The following is a 23,855-nucleotide window of genomic DNA, read 5'->3' as shown; positions in this document are numbered from 1 at the left end:
CCGGTCGAAGCAGCGTGTCGATGGATGCACTCCTAACTCAGCTCCTACATTGCAAATTTCGCGTAGATTGTTCCCCAGATTGCTGAAATTCCTTCGAAAATACGTCACACATTGAAAATATGTCAAATCGGAAAAGGCACAAACTCTGCAAAAAAAGTTACTAGATACGACCCTGATTTGGGTATGAGGTAGAAATTTGTCCAGTGGGCGGTCACCATTTCGGCACGATTCCTCGGACATAAGTTCAGGACATGGATCGGGACGTCAAGATTCTTTCGGGAACATTATTCTAGTTTTTATAAACTTGCTTTTGCTTCTAATTTTCGCCGTTTCATAGTAGTCAAATTCTCCGTCAGAGAAGGGACAAGGTATGTAACAGCGGCAGTGGAAATAATGCAGTAAACCATGCGAGAGAGCATTTAATTAAAACCTCTTACGACTTTTTATTCTGATTATCTTTTAAAGATTTGCGCGGTTTGGGACAAGATAAGAGATCAATATCGCGGACTTTGATCTGACACGTGGTTCTGCAACCAACGTTGCTCCATAAGTACCTGATTCGAAAAAGTAATACATGCGCCTCTCTCGTCTGTTCCTCGTTCGGTATTAATGAACTATTATTTATAGCCAAATGAATAGACATCGAACGCGCCAAGGACTTCAATAGGATGAAAAACCAATTCCGAATATGTGATGAGAAATCATAATCTACGAGCTAGATCCTTATGATTCTAGACTAGGGAGAGAGGAGCCTGCTGATTTCATTTGATGATAACACGAAAATTAAATTTCATATGATAGCAGTTCGTCACCGTTTGTTGCAGCAGTTCTACACGATGTGCGCGCCTCAGTTCAGCCATTAGTAATAATTAAGTAAAAACGCATCAGTGACTCACTAACAGCAACTCTGATTAGTTTCATTTTCGCTTAAAGGCATGTTGGTAGTGAATAAACAAAAAGGATTATTTGATGTTATTTGTTGCATTGGCAACGCACTCGTGAGTTGAACTGCATCGTCATATATTCGTAAAAGATGTCTGGGAATTTAGGGATGGAACAGCTAATATACGTGGTGAATAAGTTGCAAGATGCCTTCACAAGACTGGGTGTTAATTTGACTGTGGATTTGCCTCAAATCGCGGTAGTGGGGGGGCAAAGTGCCGGAAAAAGTTCGGTCTTGGAGAATTTCGTAGGCAGGTGCGTATCTATTTTTAATAAAATATATGAGACATCCGATAATCAGCACATGGGTGTTATTATATTTCCATCGCACCTAAACTCATGAACGTACACTGAAATGTATTATCGAAATTTTACGGACATCGATTCATTTAGATAACAACCAAATTATCTTAAAGGTCATTTGCGCAAGTGCCATTGAGTGACACTCGATTAAACAAATTACATATTGTTTCTTTACTTAAGCCAACTTTCAAGCAACACTGGTGGAAATAATAATTATTAATGCGTTAACTGATGCGAACGCGGAATTCAGTCGCATCAAAATAAACTGCAAAGCGAGTAAATTTCTGTTGATTCTTTTTAAGGCAAAAAATAAATATTTACTCCCTATAACCATAAAAATAAATAAGCATAAACGTTTCAGGATAGGCAAAAATGTTTGGAATTGAGCAGAGAATTTGAAAATCTAAACATACTGTACTAAAAATCTTATTACGGCTCTGTTTTTGTGGCGTACCCTAATGAGAAAAGTTCATCTGTTTTTATCTCATCAGATTAATTTGTTAACGAAGTATTACAATAGTGGTCATTTCACGAAACTTAACACTTATCTGAAAATAATGGATACCAAAGTGTAGCTATGTTGAGTATATTACGAAAATGTTGACGCATATAGCATAAGGGCACGTTACATCTGGAACCCCGGTTGTATTTAGTTCAAGTCCAAAGTTCTTTCAATATTTAACTATATAGTGGACCAATTGGAAGGTTTGAGGAACAGAATTTTGGTGGGTCCTTTCATTTCTGCCGGGTCTCCTTATAAATTCAAGAACAAATTAGGACAGACATAGAACGTGCCACATAATGAAATTTTTGAAAATTAAGCAGATCTTCTAAAAATGTAATATTGTAAGATATTAAGTTTCAAAAATAACGGCCTATCTACTGTTATAATCAGAAAAACTCGTATAGCAGAAGCAAAAAAACTATTACAACACGTGTCTTAGCCCTTTTTCCTAGATTTAGTAATTTGCGAGAAATATTTATTACCACTTTCTTTATGTTCGTACAGTATGTAGTCTATATATTAATGAAGGTCAGAATAGGCATCATCCTGACCTTCGTGGCCAATAAAAATACATGGAAATTTTCCTGAAATTTGCAAAGACCGTGTTCTATAGCTCAAGAGTTAATTTTATAGCGTTTTTATGTCTTTGCTGTATTCAACAAATTGGTATTTTGCACTGACGCTGCAAAATTGTCTTAAATATTATCATGTTTGCTTTAACACATGACTGTTAGTTCCAACAGAACGATCCAGGAAGATCTATCACATAAATTTCCTGGAACATAAATGGGCACCCATTCGAACGATCCTCGGCCAGCCCGTTCTCCAAACATGGCTCTGTAAAATTTTTTGGTTTGATCCTATGTATATCACAAATCATGTTGGACAACAGAGAACTGCGAAAGGACATTCTTAAAGCTTTTCACCAAACAAATATGTTATTAAAGATTAAGCTGCAAGACTCAGGAGATGTTCGTTGTTAGCAAATAATGGACACTTGTTTGAAAAATTCGATAATTTAGGTAACGTAGGATAAATAAAAAAAAAGGTGTTAAGTTTTGGTAATGTTAACTAGGTATGCATAAGTTAGGAAGGTACGTAGAATAATTGTTAAAATGTCTTAAAATTGACAAAAATCTACCAGGGTCGTATTTAGAAAAAAGTTAAAAATCATTCGGAGCAAACCAAATGACACAGAATGAAATTAAGGCTGTACAAAATTTCCTTGCTGAACATCCTTATCTTGAACAAATTATATATCCATAGGCCCCAAATACCCTTTTTATTTTTTTTATTTTATTGATTTTTAAACTTTCGCTTTTGTTTATTTATTATATTTAACTTTCTGGTAGCGTAATTAAATAGTCACTACAAAAATTGAAAAGAGGCAGCAGAACGTCATTTTCGCAAGTTATAGAAATTGAATTCATAGGAGCAAACATGGTTTTTGTTTAGCAGATGCTGTGTAAATACCAGGAATTGTCATACTTATTAAAAACTTTGCCTATCTCCGATATCTATTATTACCCATATCTGATAGCAAAATTACAAGCAATAGTAATGGATCTAATTACATCCGTATATCTTGTAATAATTAAATCTAAATATTTCCAGAGATTTCCTCCCTAGAGGAACTGGCATCGTGACTAGAAGGCCACTGATCCTGCAACTCATACATGCAAAATTTGGTAGAGATTTTGCATAATATCGCCACTGTCATCTTGAAAATGATTCATTTTTGCAGAATATGCAGAATTCCTGCACAAACCAGGCCACAAGTACTCAGATTTCAATGAGGTCAGAAGAGAGATTGAAGCGGATACTGAGAGGATCACGGGGAGAAATAAGGGCATCTCAAACATACCCATAAACTTGAAAGTTTACTCCCCAAACGGTATTATACGTCTCCATACAAATTACTCACTCATGACTCAAGCATCACTAAATTTGTTAGTCATACAAAATTCACTGCCTGATTTTCTCATTTTCGAGGACAAGCACAGGAAATTAGCCTTATTGCTACTCTGCTAAACCATGAGCCTCAAAACAATTCTTCTTTTAGTACTCAACCTAACCCTGATAGACCTTCCAGGCATGACAAAAATTCCCATAGGGGATCAGCCCCCAGATATCGAGCTTCAAATCAGGAAAATGATCTTAGAATACATTAAACGTGACTCTTGCCTCATTCTAGCAGTGACTCCTGCTAATAGTGATCTGGCCAACTCGGACGCTCTCCAGATCTCCAGAGAAGTAGATCCTAAAGGTAGAAGATCTCGCTTGGCAGGAGTTAGTGCTAAATCATAAACTTTTTAGGCTTCCGGACTATAGGAGTGATAACTAAACTAGATCTCATGGATCAGGGCACGGACGCAAGAGAAGTTTTAGAGAATAAATTGCTGTCTCTAAAGAGGGGATATGTGGGAGTTATCAATCGATCTCAAAAGGATCTAGAGGGTGGGAAAGATATTAAACTGCAAATTGAAGCTGAAAGAGAGTTCTTTTTGAGGTTGGTAGCAGTACTGCCTCAAAGGGTAGAATCTATAAAGGATGCTTTGATAATGTGGTAAATTTCAGACATCCTGCCTACAGACACATGGTGGACAAGATGGGCACCACATATCTACAGAAGACTCTAAATGCTCAGTTAACGAATCACATTAGGAACAGTCTACCCGCTCTCAGAGAAAAGCTGCAGAAACAGCTGGTGGACTTAGAGCAAAGCTTAGGCGATTTTAGGAACTATAGGCCTGATGATAAGACCGTCAAGACCAAAGCGTTATTGCAGTAAGTAGTGACTTCTCACTAGTTACGTCACATCATAACGTCGCATTCACTATCAAAATCCAGAAAATTTTCATGCGAGATGTCAAATGAGACCAAAATATATAAAGACTGTGGTTAGGTGCTGTCTGCAGTAAGCCCGTTCCTGTAGCTGAAATTCACTTGCATTTTCAGGATGATTCAGAACTTCTCCTTGGAATTCGAGAAAGCCCTGGAAGGTTCTAGATCCAGTGAAATCAACACAAGCGAGCTGTGTGGTGGTGCTAAGATAAACTCCCTCTTCCACGAACGGTTTCCATTCGAGATCGTCAAAATGGAGTTTGATGAAAATGAACTGCGCAAGGAGATTGCTATAGCCATATGCAACATTCATGGAATTAGGGTAAGGTTAATACCTCCAGAAGCTACTATTTATCAAAAAATTCTCAAATTATTTACAATTTTTCAAAAATATCATGAAATTCATTACTTCAGAATCCAGATTAGGTGGGGCGATCAGAACTTTGGCGTTAAACCAACATAATACAAATCTTCAGGTCAATCAAATGGACTTCCAATATATCCGAATGTTTGACATTAAGTGGGGGCAACCCGATCGTTAAATCAGTGCACACCCTATATGATCCGAGATTAGGTGAGACAACCTGAATTCTGGCATTAAACCCAGTCAAATCGAAGTTCAGTGTTGAATCAATGCACTCCCAATATGATCCGAATATTCGAGATTCGGTGAGACTACTCGAATTGCGGCGTTAAACTAAGTTAAGCGAAGTTGCTATGTTAAATCAGTGCACACCCTATATGATCCGAGATTAGGTGGGACAACCTGAATTCTGGCATTAAACCCCATCAACTCAAAGTTCAGTGTTGAACCAATGCACTCCCAATATTATCTAAATATTCGAGATTCGGTGAGGCCACTCGAATTGTGGCGTTAAACCAAAACGTCCCAAAGTTTCGTGTTAAACCCCAAAATTCATTGTTGCAGATCGGATTATTCACCCCCGATTTGGCCTTCGATGCCATAGTAAAGAAGCAAATAGCCAGGCTGAAAAACCCGTGCATGATTTGTGTAGATTTGGTGATCTCAGAACTATTAAATATCATCCATTTTTGCACAGAAAAAGTAAGTTTTGACAATATTTAAGTAGCAAATCTTTAAGTTACTCAGGTTGGAATTTAGATGTCACCGTACCCAGTTTTACGTGAAAGTGTTGAGCGGATCATTTCTATGCAAATCAGCAAAACTGAAAAGGAATGCAAGGATCAGTTGCAGCTTTACATCAGTTGTCAGCTGAGTTACATGAATACCAATCATGAAGACTTCATCGGTTTCGCTAAGTAAGTTCGCGTTTCGTAATTTCTGAGGCCGCAATATGAATTTTAGCGCAGAGAATCAGGCAGAAAAAAGTATGAGGTCGGGAACCAGTTCCGCCCCAGGCAACCAAGTGATCAGAAAAGGAGTTATGTGCATTCACAATCAAAGCCTAATTAGAGGAGCAAAAGACTTTTGGTTCGTTTTGACATCGGAGAACTTGGCCTGGTTCAAAGATGAGACGGAGAAGGAAATCCAATACATTTTGCCCTTAAACGGGATTAAGCTGCGTGACCTGGAAAGCAAATTTATATCAAAGAGACACACCTTTGGCCTGTTTTACCCTAATGGAAGAAACGTTTATAAGGTGCCAGTTCCTCAAATTTGTCCCTTCATATTATATGAAGTCAGATTTTAGGATAACAAACAGCTGGAGCTGAGCTGCAACTCCCTGGATGAAGAAGACTCCTGGAAAGCTTCATTGCTTAGAGCTGGAGTTTATCCAGAAAGACTAAAAGAGGACACTAGCACTGACGTAACGTCTTATACCATCATTAAACCAATAAATGCTGCAACTCGTTTTTAGTTAAATTCTTCTAAAGAGGACGAAGACCCTCAGCTGAAGCGTCAAGTGGAAGTTATCAGGAACTTAGTAGACAGCTACATGAACATTATCAACAAGTCCACCAAGGACTTAGTGCCCAAAATGATCACCCACTTCGTACTGAACTCTACCAAGAAATTCATCAACGAAGAGTTGCTTCTACACGTGTATTCCACAGAGAATCAGGTAAAAGGAATTTGTTTTCTGGACGTTAATTGACCAAGTCTGCATAGGACACTTTAATGGAAGATTCCCCGGACGAAGTGCAAAGGCGCAATGAGAGGATGCAGATGTATCATGCCTGCAAGGAAGCCCTTCATACTATCCGAGACTGCTCGGTTTCGTTTCCTACGCACACAATGAGGGATACCGAGATTTTTGGGGCAATGAAACCATCCCCTGAAACTAAGAGAGGTAAGGGGAGTTCAATGAAATCAATGGTTTGATCGATATAGAGTAAACGAGTGAGGTAATATGCTGAAGAAAAAATGATTTCACTGTATAATCCTTGAAATTGTACAATTTTTTGATGAAACAATGGGGAAATATTTAAAGATTTTTTTTGCAATAAGATGAAGCCGATCCTGAATATTTTTGAAAAAAAGCGCACTGCCCCGATGCCAAACTGTGCACATTATTGCATTAATGAAGATTATCTATTTTTAGGGTACAGGATGTCGACTCCGATTCAAACTGCTACTCGGCCTGCTCCTCCTCCCCCACCAGGTACTTACTGATTTTTATCACTCAATGTGAGATTTTCTAGACACTTCCTTGTAAATAAAGAGTGAGAATACTCAAATTAATAGGACCAAACGATATTCGATAAATTGAATAGTTACATGTAAGAAATTACGCTACTGAGAAGGCTGGATGATACAGCTGCAAAAATATGAAAGTTACCCGATTTGACAACAAAACTTTTGTATTTTAGGGCTGCAAAAATATCAAAGCGTTAAGAATTTGATTCCGGAATTTTACGTATTCTCTATACCTTAGTCACATCAAAAACAAGAACACTTTTTGCACACGTATGCGGGTGCGCTTTCGTGAGTATTCAAGCTTCTGTTATTTCATCCATTCCATTGTCTGTGATATGGATTAATTCACATTTTCTTTGTTGTGTTATTATCCTTTATTCCAACCTGTTTGTGTTGAAGTTTATTTTGCCTCATTTGTATTGATTTTTGTTATCATATTTAGCATTTCGTGACTGTACTTTACGTGTAGTGTTCGTGCTAAATTACGTTCCACAAGAACTGTTCAAAATCATATTAAAATTCTATAAACATTTTGCCACTGTATTGGTCGTTTTGCACTACATTAAATTTATTAGGTATACAGGGTGTTCCTTAACGTCATGCTAGCATTTCAGGACGTGATTTCTGAGGTCATTTTGTCAAAAGTAGTTCATATGAACACATGCCCGGAATGTGTTATATATAGAGTGTTGAGATATTTCGTTTCAAATCATATTTTGTTTAACTCTCCGATACTATTCACGAAAGAAGCGACACGTCCCTAATGCCTTTCGACGAAAACATTTTTCTGATCAGCCAAGCGAATTTCTACATGAAAATGCTCTCCACGCTTTTCGCGTCAGCCATAACACTTACAAAAACGATTTTCATTAAAGAAAAAACGAATTCAAAATGAGACCCTTGCGAACGTGCATTCATATGAACTTTTCTCCGTTTAAGGACCCGCAGAATCACGCTCTGAAATGTTAGGATAGTATTAAAAAACACCCCGTATAAACTACAGTCACTAAGGATGTTAAATAACGACAACACGTGGCTTTAATGTAAAGAATATTGCGTCTTAATAGGGATTTAATTTTAGCGTTTTTAATTTATACTTGAAATAATGTACCTAAATACTTTATATATAATAAATAAAAAAAACAGACCTTTTTTCATTAGTAATTTCCATTGCGATCCGGATGAGAACAAAAACATTGATATCGATACGGTATAATTTTTAATAATTTTCAAAACTTCAAATCTCAGGAATCGCTAAACGTAGGCCAATCTTCAAAAATCAAACAATTTTTGTGATGTTATAGAAAATTTCAAACAATGTTTATAAAAAAAATATATCTACAGATCATTTAGGGACAACCAGTATGGGTGGCTAAATCTAAAAGGAAAAGACTCCCAAGGCCTTTTTAGACTGTGATTCTAAGCTAAAATTTCTGTTACATCATGATTTTAAAATAACAAAAAATTATTATGCCGATGTTTTTATGAGTTTAGGTAATATAAGGGTATAAAGGTGCGATAAGTAATTAACATTAATTAGAATTCTTACATAGCGCTTTTAAACCCTTTCGAAACCTGATCTTAAATTTTGCAGGCACAAGAATCGCGCTCAGTTTTCAACTTATGAGTCAGTACCCATACTTACTGCCTCACTATCACCTGCGAATATTATCAGGCCAAAATACATCCACCTTAAACTTAGGAATTGACATACTTTTCATACTTACTGTCAATTTTAATTTCTTTAAATGCGAATTCAAGTTTTGGGTCAAAAAATTACCCTCACTTTTCAACACGTGAACCGATGTTTTCAAAAACTAAATTTACGCATCTCACTTTGTACTACCTCAGTAAGTGCACGTTTTTGATTCTTCGCCAAAAATTGGCACTTTATTCTACGTATAACATAAACTAAGTTACATATTTCATACTCACTTTAATCTGTTATCCGGATTATGAACAAAAAATTTAAGTAAATTTAACGTCTACTATGCAACCAGTTATACACTGGCTATTCGATTATCCAGGAATATGCGAAACTTAAGTGTCATATTATTGTAAAAAATCAGTATAGTTCATACGTATACTTATACGAGGTACCTCGTAATATTACTGCGTAAAACTGCTTGTCAAATATTAACATGGCGAATCTATGGATGATTTTAAGAAAAAAGTCCGTATGAAGATGGGTCTGTTTTCACTTTTTATGTGTAATACAGGGTGACAAAAAACTATAAAAAAAGAAAAAAAAAAACATTTTTTTATCAGTATGTATTTCAGATAAAATGTAAAAAGAGACCGACTTTCCTATGAAGTTTTTTTTCTTAAAATCATCCAGAGATCGGTCCCATGATTTTTAACCTGATGCGGTATTATGACACCCAGTATATAGACCTTCATCCATTTTCTACATATCGCCAAACGCCTGACTTCTCGAGGTTCTTTATGATCCCTTTAGAAAACCGGGGGTATCAATATTTGCCGGCAATCCCAACCTCAAAATGAACTAATTTTTCGCTTGGTATAAACATTTTTCACCTTCACACCTTGGAATTCACATTTAATGTGGATAACAACGCAAGCGCTGTTAAAACATAATAAGTCATGGTGACTTCACTTTGGCGGGATTCGCCGCCATGGATTTGTGCCTTGTTTGTGCACAAAGGGAGGGTTCAAACAACAATTAATCTGTAAAAAATGCTACGCCCAGGTCTGTGCTCTTTTATTTAAGTGATTAATATAAACGTACCTCTTTAATCTTTAAATTTAACGTTTTAACGTATATCTTTAAACCAGCCGTATCACGAGACAAATTGCAAAGCTAGAAATGTGGCAACATCGAATCTGGACCGATTTGCCCGCGTACATTATTAGTTTGAGAATTTTTATAGTTTGCAGGGAAAAATACACATTATATTAATCCTTCATAGTTTTCACCCAGTCTTTCTAATAATATTCACAATACATAAAATATTATTTAAAAATATTTAATTTATTGTGATTCTCGTCTTTCCATTGAATCAAATAAAGAAAAAAACGATTAAAAAAAGTAGCACCAATTCATTATTTACATTTTCAATAACAATTATTTAAATAATAACCTAACAACAAAATAATTACATTTTAAGTCAGTCAACAGTCAACTAATCGTAGATGAAACACAAAAGTACAAATGAGGTTTGCAAATAAAATTTTTGAGCACTCGGTTACTAGGTTGAGTAACGATTACTACGAATTTCACTGTTACTTTTGCTACGTTCGTTACCGATCCTGTTTTTTCCGTCACTGGAAAGAGAATTCACGTTCTCAGACAAAATCTCGTACGTTTTGTCAATCAATTTTGGAAGATTCTCCTTAGTACATCCTTCAGTAGAAATGGACGGCAAAATTTTGATTCGTATTTGCCCTAGACATTAAAAAATTATTAACTGCAAGCTGTGGAATAATGAACTGAATTCATACCAGTCCCAAAACTGAAATTCTTCAAAAATGTATAACGGCTCACTGCTACAGGTTGAATAGGAACTTTTGAGGAAAGAGCCAAATGAAAGGCCCCCTTTTTAAGGGGCAAAAGTTCTTTATTCCCTAAATTCCTAGTCCCTTCAGGGAACATTAGCACTCGGGCCTAAAACTGTAGTTAAAGCCACCTATAGGTTTTCTCCTGTAATATTACAAACCTTCCTCTGCTTAATTATAGCCCCCGTCTCATTAACAGCCTCCTGAGCATTTTTGGAACCTCTATTGATGAAAATAGTACCCCAGAGCCATGACGCCAAACCAAACGGCTGGATGTAAAAAATTTCCTTTTTGGATATTACTGTGCAGTTATCCATTACAGGCCACAGGCATGCCAGTACTGGATGTCAATAATCAAAAAAAATTAAAAAAAATTTAGTCTATTGGTACTTACCAACCAGATCTAACATGCTTTGATGATTAATGAGAACTACACACCCAGAGTTTTGGACAATATTCTCTTGACCCTCAACCTTCAATGTCAGGCCTAAGAATCTGCAGCATGCTCTGAGACCTGCAGCAGGAATTCTAGAAGGAATAGTTAGGATTTAATGATAAAGGATTAATTAGGAAAAATCGGGGTACTTACAAACCATTTTTAGGATTTCTAGGGCTCAGCAGCATTATCGGTATTGGGAGTGTGGCCATGAGAACAGATATTATGCCAAAAAGGCCCCATTTTATGAAGTATTTTCCTGCATCGCTAAAGTGCCATATAAGGGCTAGGAGAGTTGATATTGCAAGACACCACACTAGAAGTCCCATTTCTGTACAATAAGCCGAACCGAATAATTATTAATTTGTTATATCATTGTTAGAGTAAATATTTTGTATTATGATAAAGCTTATTTGATTCACGTGTTAGGTCATGTTGAGGCCTGTCAATTGCACACATTTTAGGCATGTACCATTACCACATATATAACTGATTTTAATTAAAGGCGATCAGTGAATTCAATGATAACCACAAATTGTCTTATATTTCAAGCAAAAAATGAGGTTTTATGCATACGCATTATGTAGACACTGTGACTCCATTAATCACACGTTCAGATATCTGGGGAATTGCACGAGTTAAGAAAAAACTTGAAGAAAGAAAGCTAATTTAAAAGCGATTTTTATTATTTTTTAATATTTTCACGTTTATGAAAATGTAGTTATATTTTCAAATGCGCTTGGTCCGATATAATTTTCTGAATTTGAAATATTTTTTGAACCTGTAAGAATACTTTTTGCAAACTTCTTGCAAGCTATCTACTCGTCATTCAATTTCCAGCTACGATAAGCTTAAGGATGATCTCAGTATCGAAACGTCGAAGCTGAAAACACAGGGGGATGACTCTCAAAGAGTTGCCCTGACAATATTATGCCAGATAAAAAAAAATCAAATCAAGAAGTTTTCCGAAAACGCAAATTTTTATGTTTTTATAAAATAACTCGAATATTAAAGAAATCAAAATCGTTTTCAAAATGGCATTGAGCCGGCAATTAAATCCCAACCAATTTTTCCATTTTACAAATTTCGCAGGTCTCATAGCATTGGAAATACCCATAGAATTAGTTCTAGTAATGCCAATTTAGGCCACACTGCATAACGCTCACGTTATTAAATTTTAAGAGATAAATAGACTTCCTAAGGTTCATTAAGCTAATGAAAATTATACCTCCAGTAAAATTATTAGCACTTTAATCATTTTCCGCTAAACGCTTAACCAATTACCTTGATTGATTCTTATTGTTTAATATATATTTATTAAACATACGAAAAATATCGTATTATATCTAAATAAATTCTAGACGCAAATACTTAAGATTCAAATTGAATATTGCTCTCGTTGACCTCACTCGTATCACCTGCGTCCTTGAGGATGAAAGTTCAAAAATAAAGATAAAAAACCTTACTTATCTGCCCTATCAAAACACGCGCTACATATACTAGATAATTAAAAATCCTTTTTAAAACAATGAAATATATATTAATTCTAATAAATAAAAACATCTTCTAGAGGCACGTACATATGTATGTGTGCTGTAATTATTGAAAGGATAAAAATAAAATAAACACAGACATTGACCTGAAATGATAGAGTAAAAAATATGATTCGGTGTTTATGATTAAAATATAAAATTCATAGTACTAAATTTAGCGTTTATATATCAATATTTAGGTTAAAAATACTGTGGAATTGCATAAAGAGACAAACAAATTGAAATTTAATAAAACTTAGTCTATTAAAAAATTATAAGAAAAGGCTATAACAACATAAAATCAATTAAAAGCAACAAGGGGCAACAATTTGACAAATAAGGGAGATGTAGATTTTCACTGAATCATTTCTTTTTCTAAGAATTATTTTTAAAAAACGAAAGTTTCAGTGTCTGCCAGGTATCAATTCTTTGGAAATAGATTTTACCTTTCTTAGATTCTACCAACGAACTGACTAATCACATAATTCCTGTTAAGCCGTAAGATTTAAAATTGTTTAACGTAAAAAATCTGAAAGAAGCTGAAGTACCAAAACATAAAAGTAAAAAAAAAAATAATAAAAAAGATAAATAGAAAATTAAATAAAAAATTATGTAGTTACTAAAATCCAATGAAATACTAAAATTTCAAAATAATTTTTTTTTTTCAAAGTACAATAATTTTTCGCATCGGAAGCTTTTTTTTCTTTTTCTAGAAACACTTTTCGTATTTTGAAAAAAACTCAAGAACAGAAACACCTAAAGTACTTTTGAAAATGACACTGAACCAGTCATTCAATTGCTTTCAACTTGCCTTATTTAAACATTTATTAAGCACTGAATTTACACACAAAGCAGAATTACTTTCGTATTTTGTAATTTAAATAGTTAATATTTTATAAATTATTTAAATTTTTTCGTGAGTCGATATTGTCAACCTCATGTAATATCCAGCACTCTTACGTAAAAATCTGATATTTCCTCTTATTTTATTATCATTTTAATAATAATATGTTATCATTTCTTATTCATCAACGCAAAGGGCGAAACAATTAGGAAGTGAATTTTATCGCAAAAGTTTTCTCCCATAAAAATAAAATTTATGTCTCTCAGTGTTCATAGAAGAAAAAATTCTCGGGCACAAACTCGTCTGTTTCGTTTTCAATGGGCCATCCTGTAAGTAAAAACGGTTAATTAATCAATGACTGATTAATGGCTTTTCTTGCTGGAAGAATCTAAGCCTGAACAGATATATATTTTTCCCATCTGAACTCTTATCACGCAGAAATTTATTTAGATTTCTGAGAAAAACTCGTTTACATATTTAAGTCTTTTAGTTAAAAAAAAACGAAATAAAAACTATTTTTAATTTTTTCTTTAATAAACAAAACATAGTAATAAAAAGTGCCGTAAACATTCCACTGCCAACACCAATTCGTGGGAAAAAAATAGGCCCGCAAAAACCGGATATATCCAGTACATCTATACAGTACTATATACCTACACTGACCTATATACCTGTGCTAACCTTTATTTTAAGCATTCCACTATCGAGTATTTTAGCGCCATTTAAAAGGGTTATTTACCAAATATATTTCCCCGAAGGTATATGGGTCAGTTGGTCACCACAAGTGAGACAGAGAACGAAAACGTTCAGACGAAAATAGGATAAAGACGCACTATATGTAATGGAGACGTCATCCGTCATTTATCTATCCTTGTCTTAGAAACCAGGTCGTATAAATCGAAGACAGGATGATAATATAGCAGATTTTTCCAAGATGTCAGTTGCATTTGTTTTATCATAACCTCAAAAATAATTGTTTTGATTTTACCTAGAAATTCGTTGCTTTTGCTATATTTATAACTGAACTGCAATTAAAATAGTTAAAAACTTTGTTTGGGGGTAATTATTATGTATCTAAGGTATTAAAGTGTGTTCATGTGTGTTTAAGCAAGCTCCCAAGAACCAGAACCAGAATATATATACAGGGTGTTTGGTTCACCGATACATATCCGAAAGGGGGTGGTAGGTGCGATGATTTGGAATGTATTGAACCATATATACTATTATACAAAGTGTTACGCATTTCGAGATATCGTCATTTTTCCAAATTTTACCATTTTCGCTGTTTACTTCCATATAAGTTAAAATAAAAATTTAGCTGAATGTTCGATCTGGCTCTACCTTTTTTCACATAAACTTGAATATGTATTTTATTGATATCAAACATCTAATGAAGTCTACATATTAAAAAAAAAATAATGTAGCCTTTTAAAGTTCGAAAAAGAAATTTCTTAAATATCAAACCTTGACTTTGTAAGCGAATACAAGAAAAGGTGCAAATGAAAGAGACGTTCAAATATCTCTAAAAACTTATTGAACTAATGCTCTTTCGAATGATATATTGAAAGACTCAGATTTAATGTCGCATAAGATATTTAATTAAAAAAAAATTAAAAATGCGGATATGGCGATTTAACAATATGAATAAAAATTAATTAGTAATTATTATTTATACATTAATTATACTATTTATTTAAGATTAATTATTATGCTCGAAATGAGATCCACCATTTCTGATACAACATCGGCATCTTCGTCGCATCTCTGTGGTGGTTACTCCTAGCTTCATTTCAACCTTCATGACTTTTGCTGCCCTATTAATTTTTTGAATGAGATGGTCTCGATCGTGAATTTCTTCATTGTATACCAGTTCCTTCATTCTTCCCCAGATATGATAATCTACTGGGGTCAGATCCGGAGATCTAGCAGGCCATAATATTGGTCCGTAAAAAAAATAATATAAAAATAAAATAAAATATCTGGTAAGCCATGATACTGGGTGGTGGTGTGGTCAGTTCTACACTCTGAGAAATTGCACCCTTTTCATTACACACCCGTGCAAGGACTTGAGGAGGGAGATCCAATCCGAAGAACACATTTTTGTCGATTTATCTTACATGCGGATATTGAAGATGGAAGATTTCTTCGCAGGATTTTATGGACGGATGAATCTAAATTTTCCCGTGAAGGAGTTACCAACTTTCATAATTTGCATTATTGGGCTGAAGAAAATCCGCATATGAAAAAAGAAACTTCGTTTCAACATAAATTTAGTGTGAACGTATGGGCTGGTATAATAGGCAGGCTTTTGATTGGCCCATATTTTTTGCCAGACAATTTAAATGGCGAAAATTACCTAGAATTTTTAAGAAATCATTTACCAGATATTTTGGACGATATACCTTTAGATGTAAGAACGGAAATCATATTTCAAAACGATGGATGTCCTGCCCATTATCGGAAAACAATAAGGGAGTTTTTAAATAATCAGTTTCCCGAAAGATGGATAGGGCGAAACGGACCAATATTATGGCCTGCTAGATCTCCGGATCTGACCCCAGTAGATTATCATATCTGGGGAAGAATGAAGGAACTGGTATACAATGAAGAAATTCACGATCGAGACCATCTCATTCAAAAAATTAATAGGGCAGCAAAAGTCATGAAGGTTGAAATGAAGCTAGGAGTAACCACCACAGAGATGCGACGAAGATGCCGATGTTGTATCAGAAATGGTGGATCTCATTTCGAGCATAATAATTAATCTTAAATAAATAGTATAATTAATGTATAAATAATAATTACTAATTAATTTTTATTCATATTGTTAAATCGCCATATCCGCATTTTTAATTTTTTTTTAATTAAATATCTTATGCGACATTAAATCTGAGTCTTTCAATATATCATTCGAAAGAGCATTAGTTCAATAAGTTTTTAGAGATATTTGAACGTCTCTTTCATTTGCACCTTTTCTTGTATTCGCTTACAAAGTCAAGGTTTGATATTTAAGAAATTTCTTTTTCGAACTTTAAAAGGCTACATTATTTTTTTTTTAATATGTAGACTTCATTAGATGTTTGATATCAATAAAATACATATTCAAGTTTATGTGAAAAAAGGTAGAGCCAGATCGAACATTCAGCTAAATTTTTATTTTAACTTATATGGAAGTAAACAGCGAAAATGGTAAAATTTGGAAAAATGACGATATCTCGAAATGCGTAACACTTTGTATAATAGTATATATGGTTCAATACATTCCAAATCATCGCACCTACCACCCCCTTTCGGATATGTATCGGTGAACCAAACACCCTGTATAAAAATTCCGCGTGCCCTTCGAATTCAGAGATTGACAGACCTTTGCAGCTGAATGTTAAGTGCCAGTTTCACAGATTAGTTGGTTTGATAGGTATACTTTCTAACCCTAAGAGGAAGCATTATGAAAGCATCTTGCTTCAGTTCCTCATAGAACAATTTATTTCGAAACATATCAGAAGTAACAAGTCCGACTGCTTTTGAGACCTGTGTTTTACTTCTGATTTTTGGGGCATATACAAATCACACTCAAATGCAATCATTTCAATAATAAATCCATGTCTAAGTTTGCCTTGAAATCTTTGTCATAATGTTAATTAATTTTAGATTCATAGAATATTACACTTTATGTTTTGACATGTGTGAGAGATTGATCCTCGGTGGAACTTATTTCTAATGTGACTGTTATAGGGCCCCTGAGACAGTGTCTTTTTTCTTGACTGGGAACCGTTCTGATTATGCTTTTGCAACCTATCAAGCTCCTCGAGGTATACTTATAATATGAGTATATCTAAAAATTTGTTTTTCTGGCTTTTTCCCATCACAATAAAACAATAATTTCATTGTGTCTTAATTTTACCCATTGTAATCTTTCATCATTTCTTTGAAAAACATGAATTATTTTTATAGTTCTAAATTATGCCAGACTCCAACTCCTGTTGACTACTGTATAAAATGTTTTATCCTGCCTTTTTTTAAATAGATACAATACAATTACAAGAAATAAAAAAAATAGCTTAAACAACTAACAAAGAACCAATAAAAAAAGTGAATATAGATTTAGATCCAAATCACATGTTGATAATTTTGAATGTTTTACCTACTCACAGATATTACAATTGATAAAACACTTCAAATAATAGCATGCCACAATTTTTTGATGCAACCAAACAAAAATTTTATTGAATTTATTCAAAGTATACTGAAAAGCATGAATGTAAAAATATGCTTCTCCTCGTGCAAAGAGATCAACTTTGGATTAAAAAATTACTTCAACATCCTGTCGAAAATACATAAACAACTTTCGTATAAATTTAACGGAATCGTTCTGGTTTTTTACTCTATAGTACCCAATACTTATTTATACCCTTATTTCGAGGCCACTCTGTATAGAAAAGGAGTACCAACTCCGTTATATTATGTGGTAACCCGTGTATGCTATCTATAGTTGTTTCAAATATGAATAAAGTGTTTATTTTTTGGTCAAAAAAGGTCCTAAAAAACCTTTATTACAATGTTATTTAACTTCGCAAAAAGCAGTAATTTTGGAGATTGCTTTGAAAAGGTTCACAAACTTGCCCCAGATAGAAAAAGTAAATTTACCTTGTATAGGTCAAAATTTATGCTTTTGCTGTGACACTAAACCTATCGAAAGTCCCTGTGTATGTAAATACTCAGTATATTAGTAAATGCTTTGAAACAATCCTTTAAAATGATGCATTATGTTTCCTTGCCGAAATCATAATTTTTAATTAATAAATGCTGTTTTGTGTATCGTCTGTATACGTTGGGGATTGTTTTGGTATTTTTGCCGAAGGTGCACTGTCTCGAATCCAGGTCAGTGGCGCTAGTAGCCAATTAAATTTTATAACCATGTTGTAAAGCACGCTCAATTATTTGAGTAAAGAAAATAATATTAAAATCCTTCCAATGGAACAATAGAGTCATAATGGACTGTATAACCCATTTAGTTACGGAAATTGAAACACAATCAGTCGACTGCACATTTTCTATGGCTATCGAGAATCAAATAGTTTCTATATACCTAACAAGTATTTCTGCTAAAGGTATCTAATAATACGACTTGAAATATACATAATAATCCAATTCATGTGGAACTAAAAATTTACTAAAAGTGGACTTTGATCTGTAATAATACATTGTCGTCTCGCTTAATTTCTAAGATTAAAATTTTAAATAGGTTTCACGGGACGTCATAAAAATTAATATTCCAAAAGTTTAAAGTTAAACTTCAATAAGCACCCAGTTCGCCACAGTTTAATGATTTACAAAGCGTTAATATTAATAGAAGTCATACATATGGAACACATCGATTTATGCATATACATATATATATACATATATATATACATATTGTATTCACATATACATGGTGGTTGTTTAAAAACGAAATAGACAGAGTTCTGAACAGTTAAGAAAATTTATGAAAAAACACTTGGACACGTAAAACTTATTTTTGTGGGGGAAACATGTTAAGTTACTTCGAATTCCCCTATCTGCGACCCCTTAAGCAGGAGGGTTTTTACCCTCAAAATCTTAAATACAAGAGGCGGTCGAGTGAGACCTTATTTTAAAAGTAATTAGATGTACTTTATAACAACCGAGTTTCAAGTCTCTGCTATCAACAGAACCAGGATAAGGACTTCCCGAAAATGCCCACATTGGGCTATTTATATTAATTTATTTTGTCTTTTACTATTGAATGGTATTTTTTTATTTGTTTTTATTACGCTAAAAAAGGATATTCAGTCTGTTGGTAACAAAAAGCATCAAGTTGAAAACGCGGTATTAAATGAGGTAACTGAGGTAGGAGTTTTGAAACATGTTTTTCAAGACCCTCAATTAAGTGCAAGAAAGTTAGAGGTACTAGTTAGTGTGAAGCTTACGAACATTTAAATGATTTAAAAAATATATACAAATTTCATCCGTACAAAATACATCTAGTGGAAGAACTTAATGAAGATTATTTTAATGGACGGTTGCAATTTTGCAAAAGTATGTCAGGACGGATTCTAAATTATCAACAGTTCCTTTTTAATGTGTGTTTCTCAGACGAACGCTCTTTCTCTTTGAACGATACTGTAAATTGGTACAACTGCCGTTATTGGTCTGATATGAATCCTACGATTATTCAGGAGGTCCATACACTATGTCAGCAAAAAGTGAATGTTTATGCGGGAATATTTGATGTCCGTCTATATTTGTTATCTGGCAATTAGGTAGGGGAAACGTATCTTAAGTTACTGGAAAACGCTAATTATTCGGCATTAATAGAGATAATCGAAAACGATAACGAATGCAAGGAAAACCATCTGATATTCCAGTAAGACGATACGGCATTTCATTATGAATTGACCGTTCGTCAGTATCGAAATAGAACATTTCCTAGGCAATCAATTGGTGGGAGCGAACCCATAGAGTGGCCTTCGCGTTCTCCAGACTTAAGTCCATTGGACTTCTTTTTATGAGACTATTTAAAAAATAAAATCTATGTCACTGAACCAACATCTTTAGACGACTTACGGCAATCATTAACGAATGTAATTAAATCACTCCACATATGCTTCAAAATGTTCGACGGCGGTTTAAATTTTTTTTCCTTTTGTGTGGAAGTAGGAAGTGGACATTACCAACTTTTACTCGATTAACTTGTAGTAACTTTACTTTTATTTAAAAAAATATGAAACATAATCTCTATTATTAATCCGAATATTTTTTGTTATCGTAGTAAAGTGACTGAATGTAAATAACTCAAATTGCGCAAACTCGGGGCTAATAAGGAATATTAAAATATATTCAAAATGAGGAGTCATTGGACTCCCTTTTCCAGTTAAGATTTTGAGAGTGAACACGCTTCTGCTTAAGGGACTTTTCTAATTAACATTTAGGGAGTCAACACGCTCTTTCCTTTGCAGCTTCGGGAGTCCGAATTAGCCTAAAATGGCTTCCCCTTAAAATAGCGTGTACATGTCCTAACGTTTTTTTGTAAATACTCTTATCTGGTCAGAACTGCGTATTTCGTTTTCAAACGGCCACCCTGTATATAATTTCTCCAAACTAACAGTTCGTATGGCATTTTGCTTGATTGATTTACAAATTCCCAAAAAACATCCAGGTGATGAGGGTGGTTTCATGAAATTATCAGACAGTAACTATGTACAGGGTGTCCTAACTTTTATATATATATATATAGTTGAATTCGTAATAAAACGCAGAATTTAAAAATTTATAAAAGGTAATGCTTAATTGTTCAAAAAATGAAATGTTGGTTTGGCACATGTTTATTAAACATTCTGTATAAAACGGCTAACTATCTTAAAACACTACATGAACTTTCAAGCATTTTTGTTACAATTCTCTTTCCTACTTCAATATATTAAAAAGTTAGAGAGGGGTCGGATTTTCGCGTGGACACCCTGTACGTATTCGCCCTAGGTTATAATAGCGCCCAACAAAATCGCCTGCAATCTCAATATAATGGATGGTTACATGTATCTCATTTATTGTTGTAACTGCTTCTAAATGCATGGAAATTAGAGGCCAAAAGGCAAATAAATAACTATTCGTGCCGATATTATTCCATGCTAATACACGCTTGTGATATATATAACTAATGGATCATTTTTTATACGAGAATTGCGGATAATTAATGGAATATTGCCAGAACACGTCAACTTATTTTATTTCAATGATTTTTTTTTTTATAACAAAGCATCGCGCCATGTCATTCAAAACATTGCTGTAAATTACACTTTCAATTTTTGAAGTATATGCCAAATGACTCAAATAGAGAGTTCAGTCGTAACTGGAACGTCGCGTATATGGGATGATTTACTATATTATTTGATCCAAGAGATAGTTATTTTATTATGAATCCTTCAATAATCTTTAAATTGGCAAAGTTTCACATTTTCTTTCTAAGTCGTCAAAACCTAGTGTTAAATTAATCAGATTTGTCGAGCATACATCACACTGTTTTTTTTTCTTGATCGCTCCATATACAGAGTGTTTCAAAAAACGGGCGAAGCTTTAACTAATTTGTTTATGAATGTATTTTGATGAGCTAAAACTAAATAAAATGATAGTTTTTAAACTACCAGCGTCAAAGTTGATTTTTTAAAACTCAACTCCTTTTCTTTCACGTATGATTTCAGAATTTGAAATAGAACTTATTATTTTACATTTTTTGATAAAAAATATTTTCCTGAATTTAATGTTAATGACAATAATCATATTCGCAGCATAATTGCTTACAGAAAAATATGAGGAAAAATGATGTTGTTCCAATAGATAAGGGCGGTTTTATCTTGTCTCTTCTCGTTGAATATCATATGGACTCCACTTGTGCATGGTGCCAGGTGTCTGTACAAAATGATACAATAGGCTGGGATTGAATAAAATGCATATAATCACAGAATAACGCAGATGGACCCATGATAATACAGTTGCATACATAACTCATAATGTCCAAATCTAGCGTACAGATGGCTACAGAACTTATATTGTTCAAATTTTTGAATTTTTTTCAATTAAAAATTATTTTTACTTTAAATTCAGGAAAATATTTTCTATCAAAAAATATAAAAGTTCTTTTTTGGAAATTTAAAAGTTGACATCTAAAACACAAATTGAGTTAAAAGAAACTTCAACTGTGATATTACTTAGTAGCTTAAAAAATATAATTTTATTTAATTTCTAGTTCATTAAAATCCGTTCATAAGTAACTGAGTTATAGATCGCATTTTTTTTTAAACTTCCTGTATTATTACAGAAATAAAATGACCTTTTTTGCTTGATTAAAAAATGCAATTTTATGATTTCTCAAATATATAAGCCCAAAAGTAAAAAACCTAAAAGCAAATAAAAAGTTTGATTTTCAGTACCAATTATTGTACTTACTGTTTGCTGAGTCCTAAATAACTAAAAAAATGGCGAAAGATATATATATATATAAATAATTTCGAAATGAGGGAAACGAATTTTTTCCATTTCTATAAAAATATACATAGAATGATCCATAAAAAACTAAAGTGGTGTCACTTTAACAGATTTATAGGAATGACGTCAAAACGACGATTTCAGGCGAAAGAGATCGTTTCGTTTATATAAAAATATACAGAGTGATCAATTAAGAAAATTAACCTTTGCTTAAACAGAGAAGTAATAAAAAGCAGAACAAGGTAGCATATATTGGCAAAAAAAGTTATCCGAAAATACTTATTGATTTTAAAGATCTGAGCCACAAGCCCAATATTTAAATAAACTTTAGATAAACTAGACATTGAAAGCTTTAAACATCACCAAACTTTCAATATTCTCCCATTGTTTACTCACTTTTTAAAGATTATTTTCTTAAAAAATGATTTTTCAGTGTTTCGTCTTTAGGAACGTATTATCACTATGCTCGTAAAGTAGCACCAAGAAACGCCGCCGAATTTGATTTAACTATGCTGTGCAAGCTAACGCTGTACTGGTACTGCCACACACAATTCACGGTACCGCAAATGTATTAGGAGATAGAAGCCGATCTGGGACGAACTTACTAATTGGTTTCGGAGATAAATTACTATTAAGTAATTGTTCGTTAACGATCCGCGGTTTTGCGCCCACTATAAGTTTTTCGCCTTGGCAGGACTGCTGCTAGGGCGATGCATTCCGAAATTAGACACTTATCTACTAAGCCAGCCATCAAAGTTTAATCGCTCAGGATTAGAAATTACTTATATCTAACGAGTTGGTTAGGATAACAATAGAATTTAGTTATGTCTTGAAAATATGTATATGCCCATTTATCAACAGTCCACGTTAACTTTCGTCATTGCAAATAATTCACACATTCCAGTTGATAAGAACAATATTGTAAATTTTTGTTTTCAAGCATTATTCTTAGCAAACATGTAGAATCAGAAATGATTCATGTTACCTGTGAGGTCACGGTCTGGTCAACATTGACCGTTGATCTAAGTGTGACCCAGCCGAAAAGTCTTGACCGCGAACGACTAATATTTTTTTACGCTTAATACATTTCCAGTATTAAGCATCAATCAGCACTGGTGGCAAGATTTCTTTGATCACGGAGATCTTCTCTGAAATAAACAAAAATAATTCGTTGTACCTATCTAGAATATCTTAGAAGTTAAATATCAGTTCAATCGTAAATTGCGATAATACGAATATGTACTTGGTACTGAGTTAAATTTGAAATGTATCCAAACACAAAGTAAAGGGTAAATATCCAGAAAAAAAATTAT

The 23,855-nt window shown here is 33.7% G+C and overlaps 2 protein-coding genes across 3 annotated transcripts; one reads left to right on the top strand and one right to left on the bottom strand.

The window, feature by feature from the left end:
- Positions 1-791: 791 nt before the first annotated feature.
- LOC136340596 (dynamin-2-like) lies at positions 792-8,369 on the top strand. The gene is made up of 15 exons (XM_066284807.1): positions 792-1,197; positions 3,365-3,438; positions 3,495-3,644; positions 3,813-4,016; positions 4,067-4,259; positions 4,328-4,537; positions 4,709-4,916; positions 5,523-5,660; positions 5,718-5,875; positions 5,922-6,216; positions 6,268-6,384; positions 6,436-6,639; positions 6,687-6,867; positions 7,120-7,179; positions 7,388-8,369. The coding sequence occupies exons 1-15, from the start codon at positions 1,034-1,036 to the stop codon at positions 7,450-7,452; spliced, it is 2,421 nt and encodes an 806-aa protein (XP_066140904.1). The 5' UTR covers positions 792-1,033; the 3' UTR covers positions 7,453-8,369.
- Positions 8,370-10,254: 1,885 nt separating this feature from the next.
- Positions 10,255-23,223, bottom strand: Agpat2 (1-Acylglycerol-3-phosphate O-acyltransferase 2). Of its 2 annotated transcripts, none has more exons than XM_066284825.1 (6): positions 22,939-23,223; positions 11,320-11,497; positions 11,125-11,258; positions 10,892-11,070; positions 10,677-10,839; positions 10,255-10,620 (listed from the first exon to the last, which is right to left on the bottom strand). In XM_066284825.1, the coding sequence occupies exons 2-6, from the start codon at positions 11,493-11,495 to the stop codon at positions 10,424-10,426; spliced, it is 849 nt and encodes a 282-aa protein (XP_066140922.1). In that variant the 5' UTR covers positions 11,496-11,497; positions 22,939-23,223; the 3' UTR covers positions 10,255-10,423. The 2 variants fall into 2 exon arrangements, with proteins under 2 accessions (XP_066140922.1, XP_066140924.1); XM_066284827.1 differs by lacking the exon at positions 22,939-23,223 and adding an exon at positions 13,145-13,316.
- Between the last annotated feature and the right edge of the window lie 632 nt (positions 23,224-23,855).

This window comes from Euwallacea fornicatus, chromosome 8, assembly GCF_040115645.1.
Source record: "Euwallacea fornicatus isolate EFF26 chromosome 8, ASM4011564v1, whole genome shotgun sequence".
Classification (NCBI taxonomy): Eukaryota; Metazoa; Arthropoda; class Insecta; order Coleoptera; family Curculionidae; genus Euwallacea; species Euwallacea fornicatus.
The sequence above is the reverse complement of the archived record's forward strand: the minus strand, read 5'-3'. Positions and strand labels throughout refer to the sequence as shown.

Bases quoted from the DNA above. Each gene is read 5' to 3' on its own strand.
- LOC136340596 (XM_066284807.1), top strand. From the start codon at position 1,034: ATGTCTGGGAATTTAGGGATGGAACAGCTAATATACGTGGTGAATAAG. The intron at 1,198-3,364 runs GTGCGTATCTAT...AAATATTTCCAG, and splicing joins TTGGAGAATTTCGTAGGCAG to AGATTTCCTCCCTAGAGGAA. The intron at 3,439-3,494 runs GTAGAGATTTTG...TCATTTTTGCAG, and splicing joins ACTCATACATGCAAAATTTG to AATATGCAGAATTCCTGCAC.
- Agpat2 (XM_066284825.1), bottom strand. From the start codon at position 11,495: ATGGGACTTCTAGTGTGGTGTCTTGCAATATCAACTCTCCTAGCCCTT. The intron at 11,259-11,319 runs GTAAGTACCCCG...TATTCCTTCTAG, and splicing joins AGAAATCCTAAAAATGGTTT to AATTCCTGCTGCAGGTCTCA. The intron at 10,840-10,891 runs GTTTGTAATATT...CTACAGTTTTAG, and splicing joins CTATAATTAAGCAGAGGAAG to GCCCGAGTGCTAATGTTCCC.